General features: G+C 38.8%; 1 protein-coding gene across 5 annotated transcripts in view; it reads left to right on the plus strand.

The window, feature by feature from the left end:
* SEC24C (SEC24 homolog C, COPII component) overlaps positions 1 to 18940 on the plus strand; it is a 101732-nt gene that overhangs the window by 70276 nt on the left and 12516 nt on the right. For 2 of the 5 annotated variants that reach the window (XM_075758557.1, XM_075758556.1), the window contains 9 exons: positions 662 to 864; positions 3876 to 3962; positions 6521 to 6662; positions 7662 to 7840; positions 8993 to 9442; positions 10722 to 10852; positions 13917 to 14028; positions 14893 to 15020; positions 17958 to 18096. In XM_075758557.1, coding sequence (XP_075614672.1) covers positions 690 to 864; positions 3876 to 3962; positions 6521 to 6662; positions 7662 to 7840; positions 8993 to 9442; positions 10722 to 10852; positions 13917 to 14028; positions 14893 to 15020; positions 17958 to 18096 — 1543 coding nt within the window. In that variant the 5' untranslated portion in view covers positions 662 to 689. Of the gene's footprint in view, positions 1 to 661; positions 865 to 3875; positions 3963 to 6520; positions 6663 to 7661; positions 7841 to 8992; positions 9443 to 10721; positions 10853 to 12108; positions 12178 to 13916; positions 14029 to 14892; positions 15021 to 17957; positions 18097 to 18940 lie in introns of all 5 variants that reach the window. The other 3 variants (XM_075758555.1, XM_075758559.1, XM_075758560.1) reach the window with 3 other exon arrangements.

Below are 18940 nucleotides of genomic sequence, written 5' to 3' on the forward strand. Positions count from 1 at the left end.
CTTAGATGAACATTCTGCTTTTGGAATATCTTAGTTTTCTGAAATTCATGTACCTAACAAGGACTTTAAGTCATCTACTGTTGGGGGGGGACAGGGGGGAAGGCTAAAACCCCCTATTTTTGTCTTGTTCCAGATTCTATCGCATACTTCAAGAAGCAACCTTTGTGGATGATGAAGTGTGTGTTGCTTGTAGCAAGGAAGCATGATCAAGTAGACTAACATAGAGATGAAAGCTGAACTTGTTCAGTGTTATTGAAGTGTTATGTTAAGGAATCTCCCATCTATATCATGAACTCTGTTTTCTGTTGGTCTGATGTACTGTGGGGTGGAAGTAGTTCGTGAGGTGTCTCAGGAAGCTTGATAATCATCTGCTATGGAATGGGAAATTATGGTATTTTTTTCTTAGATGATGATCACAAGTCTAACCAGAATGAAGCGGTGAATAAGTTGGTTAGAAAATATAGTTTCTGAAAATATTGTTTTGTAACTATGTCTTGTTAAGTATTTCTCTTACTTGAAAAAAATTGCTGTGCAAGAATAAATTACCATTAATGTTTTACCTTCGCTAGTATCTCCGGAGCTCTCATTTCTATGAGAACAGTAGAGAAGTTGGCCAGTTTCGTTTATGTCTGCTAAAAGCCATTTCCCTCCCTTTTTGCAGGTGAGATTATTTTGGGGATGTGAATACAATGAGTGTAAACCAGCAAGCTCACACAGGGCCTCCTTACGGGCAACCTCAGCCTGGATATCAGGGATACCAGCAGCCTGCCTATGGAGGACAGCCATTGCCAGGGGTTCCTCAATCGCAATATGGAGCTTATAATGGTCCGATGCCAGGATATCAACAGCCAGTCCCTCCACAAGGTACTTCTCTGTCAAAACTTCATGACTGATAACTTGTGAATTGTTGCGTGCATGGAATTTTTCTGTATACTTCCTATTGTTAGTCTTTATTTTGTGGTAGCAATTGTATTTTCTTCAGTACATAGCTTACGTGATAAAAATCACGTTCTTCCTGTACATTCTGAGGTTATTGTTCTGTCATTTGTCCGTTTTAATAGGGCTTACTCTTCTTTTAATAGCTCATAAAATCAACACATTGAGAAGCGCAGCCTGCCTTTTTTTGTATGTCCCTGACCCTGTGGTACTGAAGCACCTGACTAGGATGCTCTTCCAGATGAGATTATGGTGAGGGCAGCAGTTAGGGACTGTAACAGATTTATAACTGAGACTGCTTTACATTATTATGCAGAAAGATCTGCACTCTATCCTGAAAGATTAAGACGTACAACTCTAGGCAGAAGGTGTACTTGGAGATATTTTCTTTAATACCTTTAAAATCAATAGAAAGTTTGTGGACATGTTGGCAGGCTAATGTGTCCCTGAATTTCCCTCATTCTGCAGGATCATATCACTTGTTGGTTTTGTTTGTTTAAAAAAAAAAAACACAAACCCACAAAAAACAAAGTAGTTCAACTTTTTTCCCAGCTTTCAAAAGAAAGGCTAACTTAAAATTATTAAAGAACTTTAACAGAGTCTTTGTTTCCAAGTACCTGAATCGCTTTAGGAGATTAATAGCAACTTCTACATGTGAAATGTAGAAGAGAAAATACCATTGCTTCGAGTAGAAGTATTTCTGCCTTTCAAAATCACGTAGATGAATTCAGTTCTGCTGAGATAAGCACAACATGAACTTTCAGTCTGAAACGTTTGTTTAGATTTCAGATTGGTATTCTAAGGAAATAAAGAATATGCTAATCATGCTAATGGTCTCTGTATTATTGTCCCCTCCAAATACATCTTGAATTTTTTGCAACTTGAATTTTAAACCAAACTCAACAAGAAGGATAGAACAATCAAAGTGCCTGCAGTTGTCTCAAAACTAACAGAAGTGGGAGACTGAAATTGGGGAGCTGAATGACTACCCTGTTGAGTTTTTTGTCTGGAGTTAGCAGGGTAGTGGAGTAGAAGAGTTAGTGTGGTGTGCTAAAGAATGGGTTATTCAGTTGCTCCATCATCCTTTTCTTTCCTTAATCCTCTTCTTCCCCTCCTCAGTAAATCCCTTCCAACAGCACTTTTAATCTGTGGGTTTTGAACTAATTTAACAGAGGGTTTAAATTCCTATCAAAGTTATCAAAATCAGTGCTGGGCAGAGGAAAAAAACCCTGTTTCCTGGGAAGGCAAGAGGCAGAGCTCAGCCATTGAGCACTCTGTTTGGCTGCTCAATGTAGCCATTGACTAACTAGTGTTTCCTGTCCCGTGGAAGGAGTGGGGAGAAATTGGACTTGCTTCAGTGAGGGAGAGAAGGAGATTCAAGAAGGACAAAGATTACTACAGATTTGTTGGAAAAGTTTCATCAGTGCAGCTATTTATAGGAAGCAGGTTTTAGCTGTTAGCAGTGTGAAGAATGTTTATTATGTTTGTGAAAAACTGATGGGCATGTTCCATCAGATACTTCAAGAACTTTCACACTTTACAAGTCTGAAAAGTATTTCTTTTTAAGGGAATTATTTTTTTCCTTCAGAATTATTTCTGGTTTGCCTTTTTTAATTTTAGAACAACGGAAATGTGGTTCATGACAACTCAGTAAGGATATACCTAGAAAACTTAATAACATGCATGTAAACTTGTGCAGATTAAAAATGCAGATTTTGTTTGTGCCAGTAATGATTGAAAGGTAGTGTGACACTGAGAGCAACAAGGTGGTCTTATCCAGACAAGTGTATTGCACTACTCTTTAAGTCAATCTATTGTACTTTAGTGATATATCAGGCAAAGGATACCCGTGGTTTGTGGAGATTTCTCTTCCATCTTTTCTTCTGAGACCATCCTTCCTAGATTTAGCAGACCGTATTAAGGAAATCTAGTTGTCAAGTTGCACGTTTTGGACCTGTTACTGTAAATCCAGGATTCCTATCTTTAGAAGGAAGGAATGTAAAATTCAGAGCACTAACACAACAGCTGGAAGTTGACATGTTCAGTAGCTGCTGAATATGACATCTAGGTGGAAGAGAGTGGCAAGCAAACAACACATTATCAGAGAGCAGACAGGTAATAGTGAAGGCAGTAATGTTTATACTTTCTACCCCCATTTTCAACATGTTATATTTATCACAGGTCTTTGCAGCAAGCCTGTAGTAGCTGCATAACGTAGAGGAGAGAGAATTAATTTCAGAGATGCTAGTGACAAGAATTTAGTGAACACTGAGAGGTAAAAGGAAAACTGCCAATGTTATTCTGTGATCTCAAAATAGTTGTCTTAGGGATTTATTTTCAAAATAACAATAAAATTGCTTGGAGGACTGAGTGAAAAAGTTTTGGGAGCAAGTGCCATCCTCAGTTAGGGAGTCTTTCGCATCTGATTTATGTGACAAACCCTAGCTCCAACTAATGGAAACATGGGAATGCTGTGCCAGTGATGCTAGTCTTGCTTGGGACCAGAAGTAGAGTACTGTGCTGCTAGCTGAAAATAGCTGCTTCTTGCTATGTGAATGTTGAAAGAACGGGGACAATTTTGTACCAGTCTTTCAGTCAGTCTCTTGGTTTCCTTATGATGAGATCATGCAGTTGAAGGTGCAAACACAATTATCTGAATACCAGTAACAATTAGGATGCTGTTGGATTGTTTTATGTAGACTCAGTTTATGATACTATTAACACTTGTATTAACATTAATGTATGATCTCTGTTAGTAATGTATATTATGGGTGGTAGAACAGTGAGAGGGAGTGTAGCTTAAGGAATAATGTGGTAAATGTGACATGGATTTTATGTATATGATATTTTCTGCACTACAGACTGTCCTCAGCACTGGAAACACTATCTCTTGGTGCTTTCTCTCAGGCTTGATTTACTGGTGTATTCTGTCTTTCCAGGTTACTTTCCTTCCTTGGGGTTCCCTTCGAAGGGCTCTCCTGTATCTCTCAACTCTGACACTTCTTCTCTTGCACCTAATTTCATAGGTAAATGGTGTCCTTTCTGTGGGAGTATTTGTGCTGTGCTGCTGCTTCTGTGCCCAGTTCCCATTTAATATGGATATTTATCTCAAAGGTGTGGGTACCTGATTATTCAGGCAGAGGTGGGTGGGACACTTCCCAATCTATTTGTAGGCAGCACGCCAGAAACATAAATAGGATATGAAGAAATAATCCTAGTAGAAATCCCGTATGCCTGCAGATTCTTAGATAAAACCTGACTTGTGACTAATGTTTTCCGAAGACTGATTTCAAAACCTAAATTGGGCCATTCAGGTTCTGTCTGGGAGAAGCCTTAGTTTAAAAGAATGCAGTCTCCTACTTGACAGAGAACTAAAATGTGAGGTTTGAAATGATAGCATTGCAATAAAGAAATGAAAAATCTCCCCAAGCACCAGGAGGTTGTTCTTGGAAGTCATGAGATTTTTGTAACTTGTACTTTTCATTCGAGGGGAAAAAAGTTTTTAGCTTCCTTGGCCATAGCATAGAACCCAAATATATGTTAGGAATTATTACGATTCCAAAAGCTATGGCTTGAAGAATGAAACACTTTTGCAAAGCTAGCAATCAAGATGTAAGAATTCGAAACACTGCAAGATGTTGTGTTGTATTTTTCCTTCTTTCCAACTAGTGGTATTTTGGAAGAGCTATTTCCAGTGGTGTCAATTTGTTCAGAAGAGTAGGAAGCCAGAACTGGTCTAAGACCGTATAGTCTTGGGGCTTTAGGTAAAATCACAGACATTTCCCATTTTGCTGTAATCTACCTCCGTTTTGAGTAAGAGCAATATCTCAAAGGTGCTGAAGGGAAACTTCAGGATTCCTCAAGAGTAATGAACCTTAAGATAATAAACCACTAGATATTCATACCTGTTTGAGTGAATTTTTTCAGTGGCTATTTGAGCAGTCTGTGATAATGGTTACAGAAGTATATTTGTCAGAAGAACTAGAAAAAGAAGAGTTCAGAAGCTTTTTTCTGAAGTAAGCATGTATTTGTCAAATTGCCTGCCTGTTAAAGTTGGGGGGGGAAGTTAACTTAATGTTAAAAAAAAACAAAACACCTTAATGTTTAAAAAAAAGTAGAGACTCACTCCAGGAATTGGATTAAATTCACTTTCATAGGCAAAAGATAACAATGCCAAACAGTTTTACATGTGCTATCAAAGGAAAAAGATTCCAAAATAAAGTATATCAAATTAACTGAAAAGATATCGCAAAAAGACATTCAGAAATAGAAATACCACATAAGATACAAATAGTTAGAGATTGGGAAATGCTTTGCCAGAGGAACAGTAAGGTGGGGGTGCTGTAACAGTGATTTACAAAAGACAAGATTTAGTGAGATGAAAGTATATAAAAATAATAAACGTCTCTGGAAATAATTAAGTCCTAAGTCTCAAAATGAAGAACAGGAGGAGGTTTATTACTAAAGGAAAAAAGCCCCAAGAAATTACTGGTTATTCATACAAGGTCTAGTTAATTCCTTCCTTGAATTTACATCAACAAACTTACTAAGAATTACATGTAGCAGATAAAAATATATGAGTTGAAATCTCATGCTTTGGTGTGTAAATTGTACTGTAGAATTGAGAAATGGCTTCTCTTATTTCCTGTTTCATAATGGTTCCTCACAAAAAGGTTTCAGAGTCCTTTCCAAACTTGTTATGCCAGTCACTGTCAGGGGAGAGACAACAGTGTGTATGTGCTGCCCTGGTCTCATGTAGCAGTTTATTTAGTCATCCATATTTAACGATACCCCATACATGAAATATGTTCCCTTGTGGTTAGCAGGCACGGTCATACGGTTGTTCTAATTATCAGCATTTTTAACATGATATTAAAATAGAAGTTTATATTCTATTTTTTGGAAGTAGACACTGCAGTTGGTCTCCTAGTATTGTATCCAGCATTGTGTGGTCTGTGGAAAGCGTCAAGACTTGTTTGAGGCAAATATGTTTGGGCTCTGACTGAACCAGCTCAGTCTGAAAGATGGGAAAGTATCTGTGTTAGCCTCCAACCTTGAGAGGGTGGGAAGAACAGTCTGTGGTGGCCTCCATTATGTTATATATCAAAGCAGTCAGATGTAATTTTTGAAAACTGAATCTACTCACGTAACCCACTTACCTTTCAAGTAGGGAAAACTGACCTGTAATGAACATTAGGTTCTGTGTGAATACTCACCTTGGTCTGGATAAAAATAATTGGGCTTGGAGGGGGAAGAATTTAGTGCTTTACTGATAAGATGATGTTTTTTTCTTCATCAAAAGTTGAAGTTGTCTTTTGAAGACCCTCCACAGTACGTATTTTCTATTTGGTCTGTGTGGAGATGGTAACTAGTGACACTGGCTAAAAATACTTGTGCTTTCAGTTTTGCTACTTCTAATATAGTTGTATAAATTATTTATTGCTCATGGAGTATTGATGCATCAATTTCACCATTGCCAAACTGTTCCTACACTTTTTTCTGTCCTGGATTTTTCATGGTAGTTGGTTCAAGCTCTTTTTTCTGTGAGTAATATTATTATTTTTTTTTCCCCTTATGTCTGTAGGTTCATTAAGAGCCCCTCCAACATCTGGGGCTCCCCCTCCAGCCTCTGGAGCATCTCTTCCTTCTGGCCACCTGGCATACAGTCAGTTTGGACATGGAGATGTGCAGAATGGGATTCCAACCTCAGCAGCCCCAATGCAGAGGTACATAGAGCAAATCATAACAAAGGCCTGCCTTGCTAGACCTATGTTAGGTCTAAACCTTTTAGGATCTAAACCAAACTAAATACTTCACTTTTCCTGTGATGCACATTGACTTTCTTTATTGCTTCCTTATACTGTTTCGGAACAACGTTTTGCCATAGGTGTGTGTGTTAGACAATACGAATCTCTGGAGACTGAAAAATTCTGGAAGGATATGAGCAGATGACAGTAACTGATCAAAACGACTTCTCCTCCAAAGACTTTCTCTGTGGTAGTCATTTTCCCCATAAGGAATTTTCTGATTCCCATAATCTGTCTCATTTTAAAACAATTGCATCCACACGGCCGTAGTATTTAATTCCTTGGCAGTGTGAATTGATCTCTGGAGCATGTTGCTGTCATTACTGAGTAATTCCTTAGAATTAGTTCTGGATCCTTTTCTGTCCACTGTGGATTCCCGAGTTACCTTCATCTAAAGCTATTGGGCATCTTCTCCAGAAAGATACTGCCCTTACCTCTGGTGAAAGTGGCAGCAGTCCTCACTGCTTCTTTCTGATTACTGGTTATGGGGGAAGGTGGTTGTTTTTTGGGGTTTGTTTTTTTATTTCTTTCCTTCTGGTTAAGCTGAGCACTGTCAGCTGGAGACTCCAAATCTTTTGAGCACCTGACCATTCTTACATAGCTGTGCAGGCCTTACTGTTGCTCACCCTGTAGACTCTGTTGCAGTATTTCTGATTTGTTGTGATAACTAAAATGGGATTAACAAAAAAAAGCTATAAATTTAGAATTTGTATTTTAAGAACTAGTACATTTTTTTGATGAAAGTCATTCATATCCATGTAGGATATGTAATTATTTTTCCAAAACTGAGCTAAAGTGCTTCCTGTAAATAATTGAGACCCAGGTAGTGTTTATGTGGTAGGAAAATTTGAAAAGACAGAGAATTGTAACTGCTTGTATAATGGGGAATCCAGTGAAGTTTCTCATCTTTCTTCTCAGGCCACCTGCTTCTCAGCCGTTTCTGCCAGGCTCAGCACCCACGCCTGTCAGCCAGACATCTACGTTCCAGCAATATGGTCCCCCCCCAGCCGGTGTACAGCAGCTCAGCAATCACATGGCAGGGATGACAATTGGCAGTACTACAGCCTCTGCTCCTCCCCCAGCTGGACTGGGCTATGGTGAGGTTTCCTGGCTACAGAAATTTGCTATTTCTTTTAATTTATGCTAGTAATTTCATAAAAGATTTGCTCTTGTCAATGATTCATTACATATGGTGATAGGGATTCTCTGGATGTTGACATCTGCCATAGTAAATGGTAGTTTCCTTGACTACTAATAAAGTCATCATTGGGGAGAACAGAACTGAGACTGTTGTAGGAGATAGTGGAGTCAGTACTGCAGGACATGAGTAACAAAACATGGATAGACTGGACACCAAGATTCACCTAATTGAGGAGAAATATTGTTACTCTGAGTAAGCTGTTGGAGAGTCTACGTGCCTTGCCACTGTTGTGCAGCAACCCAGTCAAAAAAAAAAGAAGGAAGAGGGGCTCAGTAAATCACAAAGGGATGAAATTACTCTGAATGATTCTGTGAAGGGTTTTGCTGGAAGTTGAGGAAAAGCTTACTTAAACAGTATAAACTGAGTTTAGATATTTTGTTCTGTTGTATTAGATCTACAGTCCCACTAGAGTCCGACTACACTTTGATTTATTTCTTTTAATTGTTTTGGTAAAGTACTTTTTGACAAGCATCTCACTCTAACACAGACTTTATAGGAAAATTAGGAGTAGGGGATGCATATTTCTTCAGCCTTTTGTCAATGTGTTTGTCTAAAATTATCCTCAGAAATAGTACAGTGGTAAATACAGAAGATGCTAGTTCCATGCTATCAAAACCATGAAGCTCAAAACTGTTCTTAAACTACACACTAAGTTGGAGCCTGTAGTTCAAGATACAAACTTATTTCAGTTCAAGAAATCAGTAGCCAGAGTTGTGGTGGGTTTTGTTTTGCATAGTCCTGGCTTTGCGCCTTTTTTCTGGCCCTGAATCCTGAAAATGTGTTCAGATTATGTAAAATAAGAAGGTTAGACTTTGAGAGAGAATACAATAAAGGAACTGGCAAATTTCAGATCCCCTGGAGGAATTTCAGCTCTGATCAATTTAGGAGGGTGTTCACTTAAGATTTGTCTCTCTGAGTAATGGCAAGACCATCTGAAGATGAGAAAGTTGTAGACCTATTTAGATCATCTAGAGCAAATGGGATTTGCTTGCATCTTAATTGTCTTGAGGATAGAAGAAAATGTTATATCTTCTTTTGTTCTTATCAGGTCCCCCAACATCGGTTCCCCCAGTCTCAGGAAGCTTTAGCACAACAGGATCTGGTCTCTACACACCTTACACTGCAAGCCAAGGACCCCCTCCTACCAGTGTGTCTCAGGGTCTTCCTTTGGCACAGCCTCCATTTCCTGGTCAACCAATATCAACTCAGCGCCTCCCTACTCAAGTCCCTGGTTTTGCCCCACCTCCCTCTTCTACAGGGATCGGACCTTCTTCTTACCCTCCGACCACAGGTGCCCCAAGGCCACCTACCATGCCAGGCCCACCACTGCCTGGGCAGACAGCTGCTGGACCACCAGCCTCCCAGCCTAATCATGTATCCTCACCACCACCTCCAGCAACTATGGCAGGGCCACACCCTGGGCCTCCCATGAGTGGCCTCCATGGACCGCTGCCTCCCACTCATCCTCCTCAGCCAGGATACCAAATGCAGCAGAATGGTGAGTGTTCCTAGTGTAGGAATTGTAAGTTACATGTGTTCTCTGTGTGCTGCAAATGGAGAACTGGATTTCAGGTTTGTAACTTGCTGGCTCCTGGCTGCACTTCAAAGCTTCCCTCTTGTTTCCCTGTGCTAATATCTGAAGGACAAATCCAAGACAAACAGTAGGATGACAATAAGATATTTGTCATACAGGTTTTAATCAGATTAATGTAACTAAAGGAATCCTAGCTTACTTGGCCAAAAAGTTGCTTAATAATTAGTGCTATAATACTACAAGAATTTGTGATCAAAGTTTTATTATGAACTTTAATTTGATGTCTGTAACCTCAACTGTTCAAATGTAGAGATTTGAAATCCTGAAAAGCCTTATTATCTTTTTTGTGTTTTTAATTTGTGGCCAGTGTGCATATACAATGTGTATGAGAGGAGTTGTTAAACATTGAAAAGGAGTTGCTACTTTTTCTTCTTTAATTCACGAAACTGTATATTTTTCTCCTTGTAGAACCTTTCACATTTTGTGTGTTCTTAGAAGTAATGTTAATTAAGCTTTCTGAATTATAAACACTTTTGGTGGATTTTTAATCAGTAAGATTTACAGATACTAGGATAAAATAGTCATGTGCAAGTGTCAGGATTGAGAATCCTGTCCCCATGCAGGTTTGCACAACTGGCCAGGTAAATTACTTTAAAATATCTGTCCACTTTGCTATGAACTGTGAAAACACCAATGGAGTAAATCAAGCCGTTACTCCAGAACTGACTGAAATTGTCTAAAGTAATATGAAATAACTTCAGCTAGTTAGAAAACAAAAAAGATAATCACACATTAACCTATTACTGTAATTTCAGACAGGCCAAAACTGCCTGAGAGAACTCCTTGCATACCTTCAGTTTGAGGAATTACAGTTCATCCACTAGCTGTTTTGCTGGTTTATGTGCACTTTTTATTAGGCAGTTCTGCAGTTTAATTTAAATGTTCATAGTGCGTGATCTTAATGCATATTTTAATCATATTGTTCTAAAAATAGTTATGTTACTCTAAAAACTGTTTACTTAAGTCTGGTTTTAAGGAGGACTGTATCCATCAGTTTATTGGATCATGGATAGAAACGTACAGGTTTAAGTTGAAACACTTGTTAAATGTGTTTAATCTGAATTAACTGAAAAGCAGGTGACACTCTCTTGTTTTTTGACAATGACAGGAAAAATGGGAAGTGCCTAATGAGGAAATGCCTGGTATTAGCCATTGTTTGACTTTGTTGTCCCTTTCTTGTAAGGTTCCTTTGGGCAGGTGAGGGGTCCCCAACCAAACTATGGAGGAGCCTATCCAGGAACACCAAATTATGGAAGTCAACCCGGACCACCACCTCCACCAAAACGCTTGGATCCAGATTCCATTCCTAGCCCTGTAAGCTTACTTTGTTGTTGTAGTGTGAACTCTTCCATAAGATCTTTACATAAAACAGAACTGGCAAAGACCAAAGCTGAAAACGGGTTTCTCATTCCAAAGAACGTCAGTCTGTTCTCCTGCTTACTTTTCTCTCGTATCAGTCTCTTGTTGTGAATAAGCCTAAAAACAGTATTTTTCTTGGTAACTAAAGAAAGGCACTGTATATGCAAATTGATGCTCTAATTCCTCAGGTCTTTTTCTGTACTATGTTACATTTTGAGAATCCTTGAGGGCTTTCATTAAGCTTGTTTCTCCATTTCTGGATTCTTCCTTAATGACTCTCAAAGGTGAACTAATTTCAGATTTTGAGGTGACAATCTATGAACTGTATGATCCAAGTTTAAAGTATGGTTAATAGGAGATAATTGTAGTGCTTTTCCTTTCCCTTTTCCTGTCATCTTTCAAAGAGCTGGTTAGTGGTTTTTTTGGTCATTACATCATGACACTACTTCAGTCAAATATGGACAACTTGTCAAATTGTGATTATCTTTCAGATGGAGGTTCTGAGAAAGGATGAGCAGTGATGTGTAATGGTTAGCAATGATGAGTAGTATTAAGCCTGGCAGTATTATTGCCACTAGTCTGCTAATGCTGTTCTGTTATTGTCTCAGAAGGCCACAGTCATTTGATAACAGGAAATCTTTTCAGGGCAGTGCTTACAAGCAGTTTACTTCAAAACTATAAAAATAATTTAGTCTTGAGTTACATCTTAGACCAGGGTCTGAACTGGTACTGTTCAGAAGTTATTGCTATTCAAAAAAGATAATCTGTTTAGACTCCAAGTTTATCTAACTTTATGACCGTATTTTTTTCATAGAATATAGGAAGCCTTCAGTTGCTTGCCTGCTTCTCTTCTCTTCCACTAAATGAGATGTTAAATGGCTTGTGTCAGTTGCCTTCATTTTAGCATGTTCTTAAAGCATAAATCCCCAATTTCTAACCAAAAAGAGCACGTGAGCCACTACCTCTGTTAGCAATGTGTTCCGACTCCAGGCCCAGTATCCCAGCAAGACTGATTTTGGGATGGGTGTATGCTGCAGAAGCTGATGTTTCCTGTTGCATGAACCAATGTCCAAATGTATCTAATTCTGGTGCTACAGGTTTGAGTAGAGAGAAGTAACTCTGTTACTATTTGTTTTATTATTCTCTTCTCTTTTTTCTTTTTCTTTTTATTTTTTTGTGGCACTCTTACTTCTTTTTTTTTTAAAAAAAAGCAACTTAATGAGCTGCCACCCCAGCAGAAACCCAGGCACAGAATAGACCCAGATGCAATTCCTAGTCCAGTAAGTGCTGTGTCAATTGTAGTCTGTGTGTTGGTGACCATCTGTGCATGCCTGAAACCTGAACTTCACCTCACTAACCCTCCATCATTAATCCTTTACCCTTTCCTTGCTGTCTTCTGCTTGCCTTATCAAAATGAGTAACATCACACCACAAGAGGTTGTTAAAATCTTCTCTTCTGTGATGAATGGTGAGGCAATACAAAGCAGGCTGTTTCAGAAACAGATCATGAAGAATGTCTCCCCTTCACTTTGTCTGATCTTTAAAATATCTCCTTCATCAGATTCCAACTGACATTTTCAGTGTCAGCCATCAGTATCATTGTCCATACAATGTGTGTCTCGTGTTAACATACACACAGCATGAGCCTTTGTAGCTGTGTTTCCTACTACTATTGAGCAGAACTTGATGACTGTTCTTATTGATTACTAGTACTGGGCTAATACTTTGAAGTTCTAAAATTGCAGATGAACTGTTTTGTTTTGATGTTAATTCCTGATGTAAATCTTCTAGTAGATTAATATGAGGCATGGGGAGCTATAAACATTCTCTCATTGTCTGTGCTCATACATAGCCATTAAATTCTGAATTTGAAAATTTAATGTTTGTGTGTGGAGAATCTTACCTAAAGAAAGTAAAAAGCAGCTACCTTTTGGATTGGACGAACAAAACGCATTTGACTCTGGTACCCTCGTATCACTTCTTCCTCACTTAGCCAGAGTTGGTTCTGTAACAGTTACCAGTGGTGAGATCACCAATGTCTGTCAGTCTGTAGAGTTTTGAAATGAGACTAGATTTATCCTAGAGTAGTCACTGTCTCATGCTATGGGAGGCTTTCTGCTGGCAACTTGGAATCCTTAGTGAGGGTAGAAGTTCTTCCATGCAAACCTCTGCATTTCAGAGTTTACTCTAAGCAAAGGCATGTGTGTTTGGTGGCAAAATAAGATCAGAAGAATGATTGCTAGCTTTAATGCTTTCATTCGGGCACTAGTATGGAAGTGTAGTTAAAACTGTATATATCTACAATTTTCTGTTCTTATGCAAAGCTCAGTGGATATTTTAGTCAAGTAAATCTGTTTAATGCATTTCCATTATCTTAAGCATATTTGCATTAATGAAGAATTTGAAATACTAAGAAATTTAAGATTTTTACTGGCTTTGTGAAGTTTAAGCTTGGTTCATTGACAAGTTTACTGAGACTTCACTTCCCACATCCTCCAGAATTCAAAGCATAAACAGTTGAGCGCCACGGACTAGTGAAGACTTCCACTTGAGCTTGCAAGCATCTGTCTTTAGGTCAGAGTTACAGTGGTTAGAAATAAACGCATACTATGAAAACAGTGGGAACATAACAGAAAGGAAAGGCCAGGTTATCTATAGACCTTCATCCTGAGGCTTACAGAAGCTTCTAATTTTAATTTGGCTAGGAGCACTATACAGGGGAATACTACCAAAAATTCCTTTCTTGACTTGGCTTTTATGAGTTCAGATCAGGCCTTAAATCACAAAATATGCTGCTAAAAATACTTGAGGAAAAATGCTATTTATAACTTGTAATTTATTAGTCATTAAACTGAGAGGTGACTGCTTGACAAAACTTGTTTGCTTTAGACTTCTTATTTTTAGAGACAGTAATGTTTGCCTCAGGTCCCCTTTTCACTGCCTTACAGATACAAATCTTATATTTTACAGTACTTTAAAACCAAGCCTCCAAACATTAATGTGACGTTTTCCATCATAGATTCAAGTGATTGAAGATGACAGAAGTAACCGTGGGTCAGAACCATTTGTCACTGGAGTGAGAGGGCAGGTCCCACCTCTTGTTACTACGAATTTCGTGGTCAAGGATCAAGGTAAAATGTTTTTCTTTTCCTAAACAAAGCACAAACCCTAAAGTGTCAGTGACAGAACTGTGTATGTCTTTAAAGGAAAGGTTTGAGGAATGATTCCAGTGGCTGGGATTGTGTATTTTACCAGCAGAAGCTTAGCTTCAAGTCCTGTGTTGATTTGGTCTCAATTTAGATTTTCCTGGTTGTTCGGTAGCTAGTAACCAATTTGCAAGTAAAAAATGTTTTCCAAGGCAGGTACCTGGGACCAGCATTAGCAGGGATATCATAAAGCAGCAAATGAAGCCTGTTCTGTAGAGCTATGTCAATGACAGTTAAGAACTGAAATTTACTAGCAATATCATTTGAATTGGACTGGGAACCGTATTTTTTTAAATGTGTCCTGGCTCTGGGCTAAACCACGTCAGATGTCAATTGATCCATGGGCTTCATAGAGAAAGAATATTTCATTTTTTAATTTTCAGTGCCTTATTGGAAATTTTAAGCTCCCTTAAAACTTCAGAATCAAATTCTACAATCAAGTGCTTTACTCTTCAGTCAAAAGTACAAAATCAAACAGTAGAGATGTTTGAGTCTTCTGCCTTTAGTACATTTTAGTCTGCAAAAAGAGTGAAACAGGAATGCCTTTTTAGAGGTTTAAGTTGATGTGGAGTCAAGTTCATTTTTTTGAGTTAAGGGCTTTTATTACATATAATAGTAAAGAGGCATTTTGTTTGGAATTCAAGTTTCGCATAGATTGAAATGAATTTATTGTTTAGATAAGCTCTTAGTCTCTGTGACTTAACACAACTGAAGGTATCTTTATTTCTGTTCTTGAATATAAACTTAACTTGTACTGAAATTTGTGGGGATTTTTTCTTTGTTCCCTAGGTAACGCAAGCCCCCGCTACATAAGATGCACATCTTACAATATTCCGTGCACCTCAGATATGGCCAAACAGTCTCAAGTTCCCCTAGCTGCTGTCATAAAACCACTGGCTACTCTACCCCCAGAGGAGGTAAGAACCGTATGCAGGGTTACATATGCACTATATGTGCTCTGAACTCATCCGGAGAATGCTATTAGATATCAACATTTAACAGATAGGTTGAGAAGGAATGTTTAAATAATAAAGACTAGGTAGACATTGATTTTCCCACAACTGTATGGTAGAGATCTGTAAGGCAGAAGAACTGTTTTGTGTTCAAAACATTTAATATTTTGATCGCCGTGATAATTTCAGCTTTTTTGCAGTAACTGTCAAGCACTATGACCAAATGAACAAAATACTAGGATGGTCACAAACATGTACACTTCCAGTTGATCTCAATTTCTTTCTTGGCCTAAAGTATTTAAATAGTTACTAATCACTGATGTTAAGTCTTTTCTAGGATGTCAAGTTGTGGATTGGATAAGAATGTATCAAGCAGCACTGGTTAAGCTGTCTAATGTGCATGTACATGCACAGCACTGTGTGGGATGACAGCACAAGACTGAGTGCTAGGCACTGCTGAGCTGCACTGGTATTTCTGCCCTTGCTCAATGCAGCATTTATTTCCTTCTAGGTGTAACGTGTGGCTAGCTAGCCTTTTACCCACTCTGTCTGGTTGCTGAGAACACGAAAGCTTCAAGGATATTACAGAGCTAGAAATTTTATAAAATATGCTAAATACTCTGGCTACTGTGTAGTGTTAGCCTGCTTGGAGCAGTGACATAAGGACAAATATGCACGTTAAATTTGAATGCATATATCTGCAGCATTCTGTGCCCTGTTAAACTTGACTTTAGCATCTGCTCAGGAAAAGAGTATCCTCTGGGCTTTAAGGGTGGTTTTTTTTCCTGTTGCATTTCATTAATGTTCCTAAATTATGGTTTGGATTTTGAAAATCAGTTTGTCATAAAACTGAGTCGTTAAGTTAATTCCTGTGTTGCTGTATTGTGCCTGGGGTTTAAAAGGAGCACAATAGGAGAATGTGATCTTATTTGAGAAACCTAGAGGCTTGTGGAGCCGCACATTTTCAGAGAAGCTTTACAAACAACTAGTTGTTAAGTCTCCTGGTGTGTTTATGCTTTGAACAAATGCTTGTGATATCCAGAAAAAACACGGCTAGGATCGGAAAATTGCTCTGGAGACTGGTCAGCTTCTAGCATTGGAAAGTTCTTTATGGCAAAGGCTAACTCCCTGTGGAGAGGCCGTTCCAACAGATGAAGGCTCAGCTGTTCAGAGCAGTAAGACTGTAAATAGACCTAAAGCTTAACATATCAGTAATGAGAGGATAAGTGTCTCGTGAAAATCATAGAATCACAGAATGGTTTGGGTTGGAAGGGACTTCAAAGATCATCTAGTTCCACCCCCCATGCCATGGGCAGGGACACCCTCCACTAGACCAGGTTGTTCAAAGCCCCATCCAGCCTGGCATTAAACACTTCCAGGGATGAGGCATCCACAACTTCCCTGGGCAACCTGTTCCAGTGCCTCACCACCCTCACAGTGAAGGATTTCTTCCTAATAATGAATCTAAGTCTACCTTTCTTCAGCTAAAATACAGCATTCAGATAAATCTGGAATATATAAAAATTCAACACCTGGTTGCCAGATACGGGACCTTTGCCCTGTTAACGCACAGTTCAGAAAGCAAAGCCTGAGGCTTCAGAAAGAAGTATCTCTGTGCCTTCTGGGAATAAGTGGTTAGTGACAAGTTAGGCATAGCACTGCATGTTTACAGCACCCTTGTAGTTTGTTTGCATGTGTGTTATTGGGGGAGAGGCTGAGGAAAAAAGCTTACTATGTGGAAGTACGATACCAATGTTGTCTGGCAGTCAGAAAACTTGAAATTTTGTTTCCTCTGAGGAGGTCAGCCTGGGCGGTAGGAGCTGAGAAACACTGGCTGCAAAACCATTGTATTGTCAATAAATGATTAGTGAGGTTAGATGTGAGATGTGGCATGTCTGTGACATGAAAAGTAAGAAAGTGGCTGGAACATTTGCTCAACTCCTGGTCAAGGAATATGTTGCCTCTTAAACATGATCAGAGGTTTAGGGTGACTGAGAGAATTAAGACTGGACACCTTTAGTGTCAGAAAATTTAAAAGTAAGTAGTTAAACTTTATTTTGAGCTAGATTCTTATTTATGAAAGGTGCTTTGAACTATGAACGCAGCTTGTAGCTTGCATGAGTTCTGTCTTAACCGTTTTAAAATGCTTCCTGCATGTTCTGAGGTTGAGAAGCTGCAGAAGTTGCCAAGCATCTTATTCTGGTTTGGCTGCAAAAATTAATATATTATCAGTAAGTTCAAAAATGGTATCCCTACATAACAATTTTGAGGACTTGCTATACAGTGGGATCAAGACAAGCAGAACTTACGGATATACTGTATTTCATAGTGGACTTCAAAAATCAGTCTTATCAGCTGAAATTTTTTAAGATAGTCTGGACACTCTATTGAATATATGGAATGCAGTGACTGGCTTCTATTTTGTCAAAAAACTTGCATTTTACAAGGGAAAAATATAAGAGGTGAAGAGTTGCTTTTAAAACACCCAGCCTGTGGTGAAATGTAAATTGTACGCTCATTCCCATGAGGTTATCATGGCCATTCTTAGCACGGCTTCAGTCTTTTGCATTCACTTGGGATACGTTTGTGCGGTGTGGTACTCCTGCTCAGGCTCCTCAAGCAGGCTCCTATATAAATTAGAGCAGCACCATGCAGAAGTACTTGTTTTTGTCCAAGTGGGATAGCACGTTAATGACTGCAGCCCACGGAGAACTGCTGTGCTAGAGCATGAGTTGAATAGCATTTACAAAATACTTGTTCAGGCTTCCCTACCCCCTGCACTCTCTCCCACAGCTGCCAAAAATGCTAAATAGCAGATAGTTTTAAGCTTTGCAATATGTGTGGTCACTTCTTTCTCATCATTGTGTGACCTGTCTTTTCTGTTTTCCCTTGCTTCCACAGACCCTTCCTTATTTGGTAGACCATGGAGAATCTGGTCCTGTCCGATGCAATAGGTGCAAGGCTTACATGTGCCCTTTTATGCAATTTATTGAGGGTGGAAGGAGGTTCCAGTGTTGTTTCTGTAGTTGTGTCACTGAGGGTAAGTTTTCTTATGGAAATTGGTCTGTAGGCTCTATTGGAGTGATCTTTGAACAAGATGCAAGCCAATAAATCTTTATCATCTTATGATCGTTTATACTGTATACCGTGCTTTTACGTGTGTTTAGTCTTGTAAAAAGCTCATTGTAAAACATGTTCAGTGCTTAGTTTTGAAAGGATGTTCAAATTAAGTAGGTGCTTATGCATTGCAGTGTTATTGTACCAAATTTTTAACATGAGATACTTCTAGCATAATGTATGGTGGTTTGAAAAATTATTTATGCTATTTTCTTAGGATGATGTTTTGAGTGTTTCATTTGGTAGCACTGATGGCTTTTAATGAACTAATGTTCTAATCACTTCAGTTAGGCTGTACAACTGTTTGTATAAACCAAAATGGGAAGGTGACGGGTTAGAAATGGTAAATTTTTAAAAAAAAGTTTTTTGTCTGGTGATTTTCAGCCTGCATGCATTCCCTGTCCCTGCTCACTCAGCAGCTGTATGAATGGCTGTACCTGCAGCAGCTGAGCAGGGGCAGAAAAGGGAGGGATGCTCAGAGACTGCTGATGAAAGCAATGCTGTGAAAATACAGTGTAGTTGTACCTAATACTTGAGAGCAATTTGGTTTTGCTCCGCAAAAACAATTGGGTAATTAGCTTGTACTGGATGTGTACTTGGACAGAAGAGTGATGGGTGCTTATATACAGTCTTAATGATATCACTTTGTTTTCTTTTGAACTGTCGAAACTTTTAATGTTTAGAATAATTGAAAGGTGATGAATACTACCATTATAGATAATCTAATTTTATTCTGCCCTGGAGCTCTGTAGGCAGCTATAGCTGGG

Source organism: Balearica regulorum, chromosome 7 (genome assembly GCF_011004875.1).
Source record: "Balearica regulorum gibbericeps isolate bBalReg1 chromosome 7, bBalReg1.pri, whole genome shotgun sequence".
NCBI classification, from domain to species: domain Eukaryota; kingdom Metazoa; phylum Chordata; class Aves; order Gruiformes; family Gruidae; genus Balearica; species Balearica regulorum.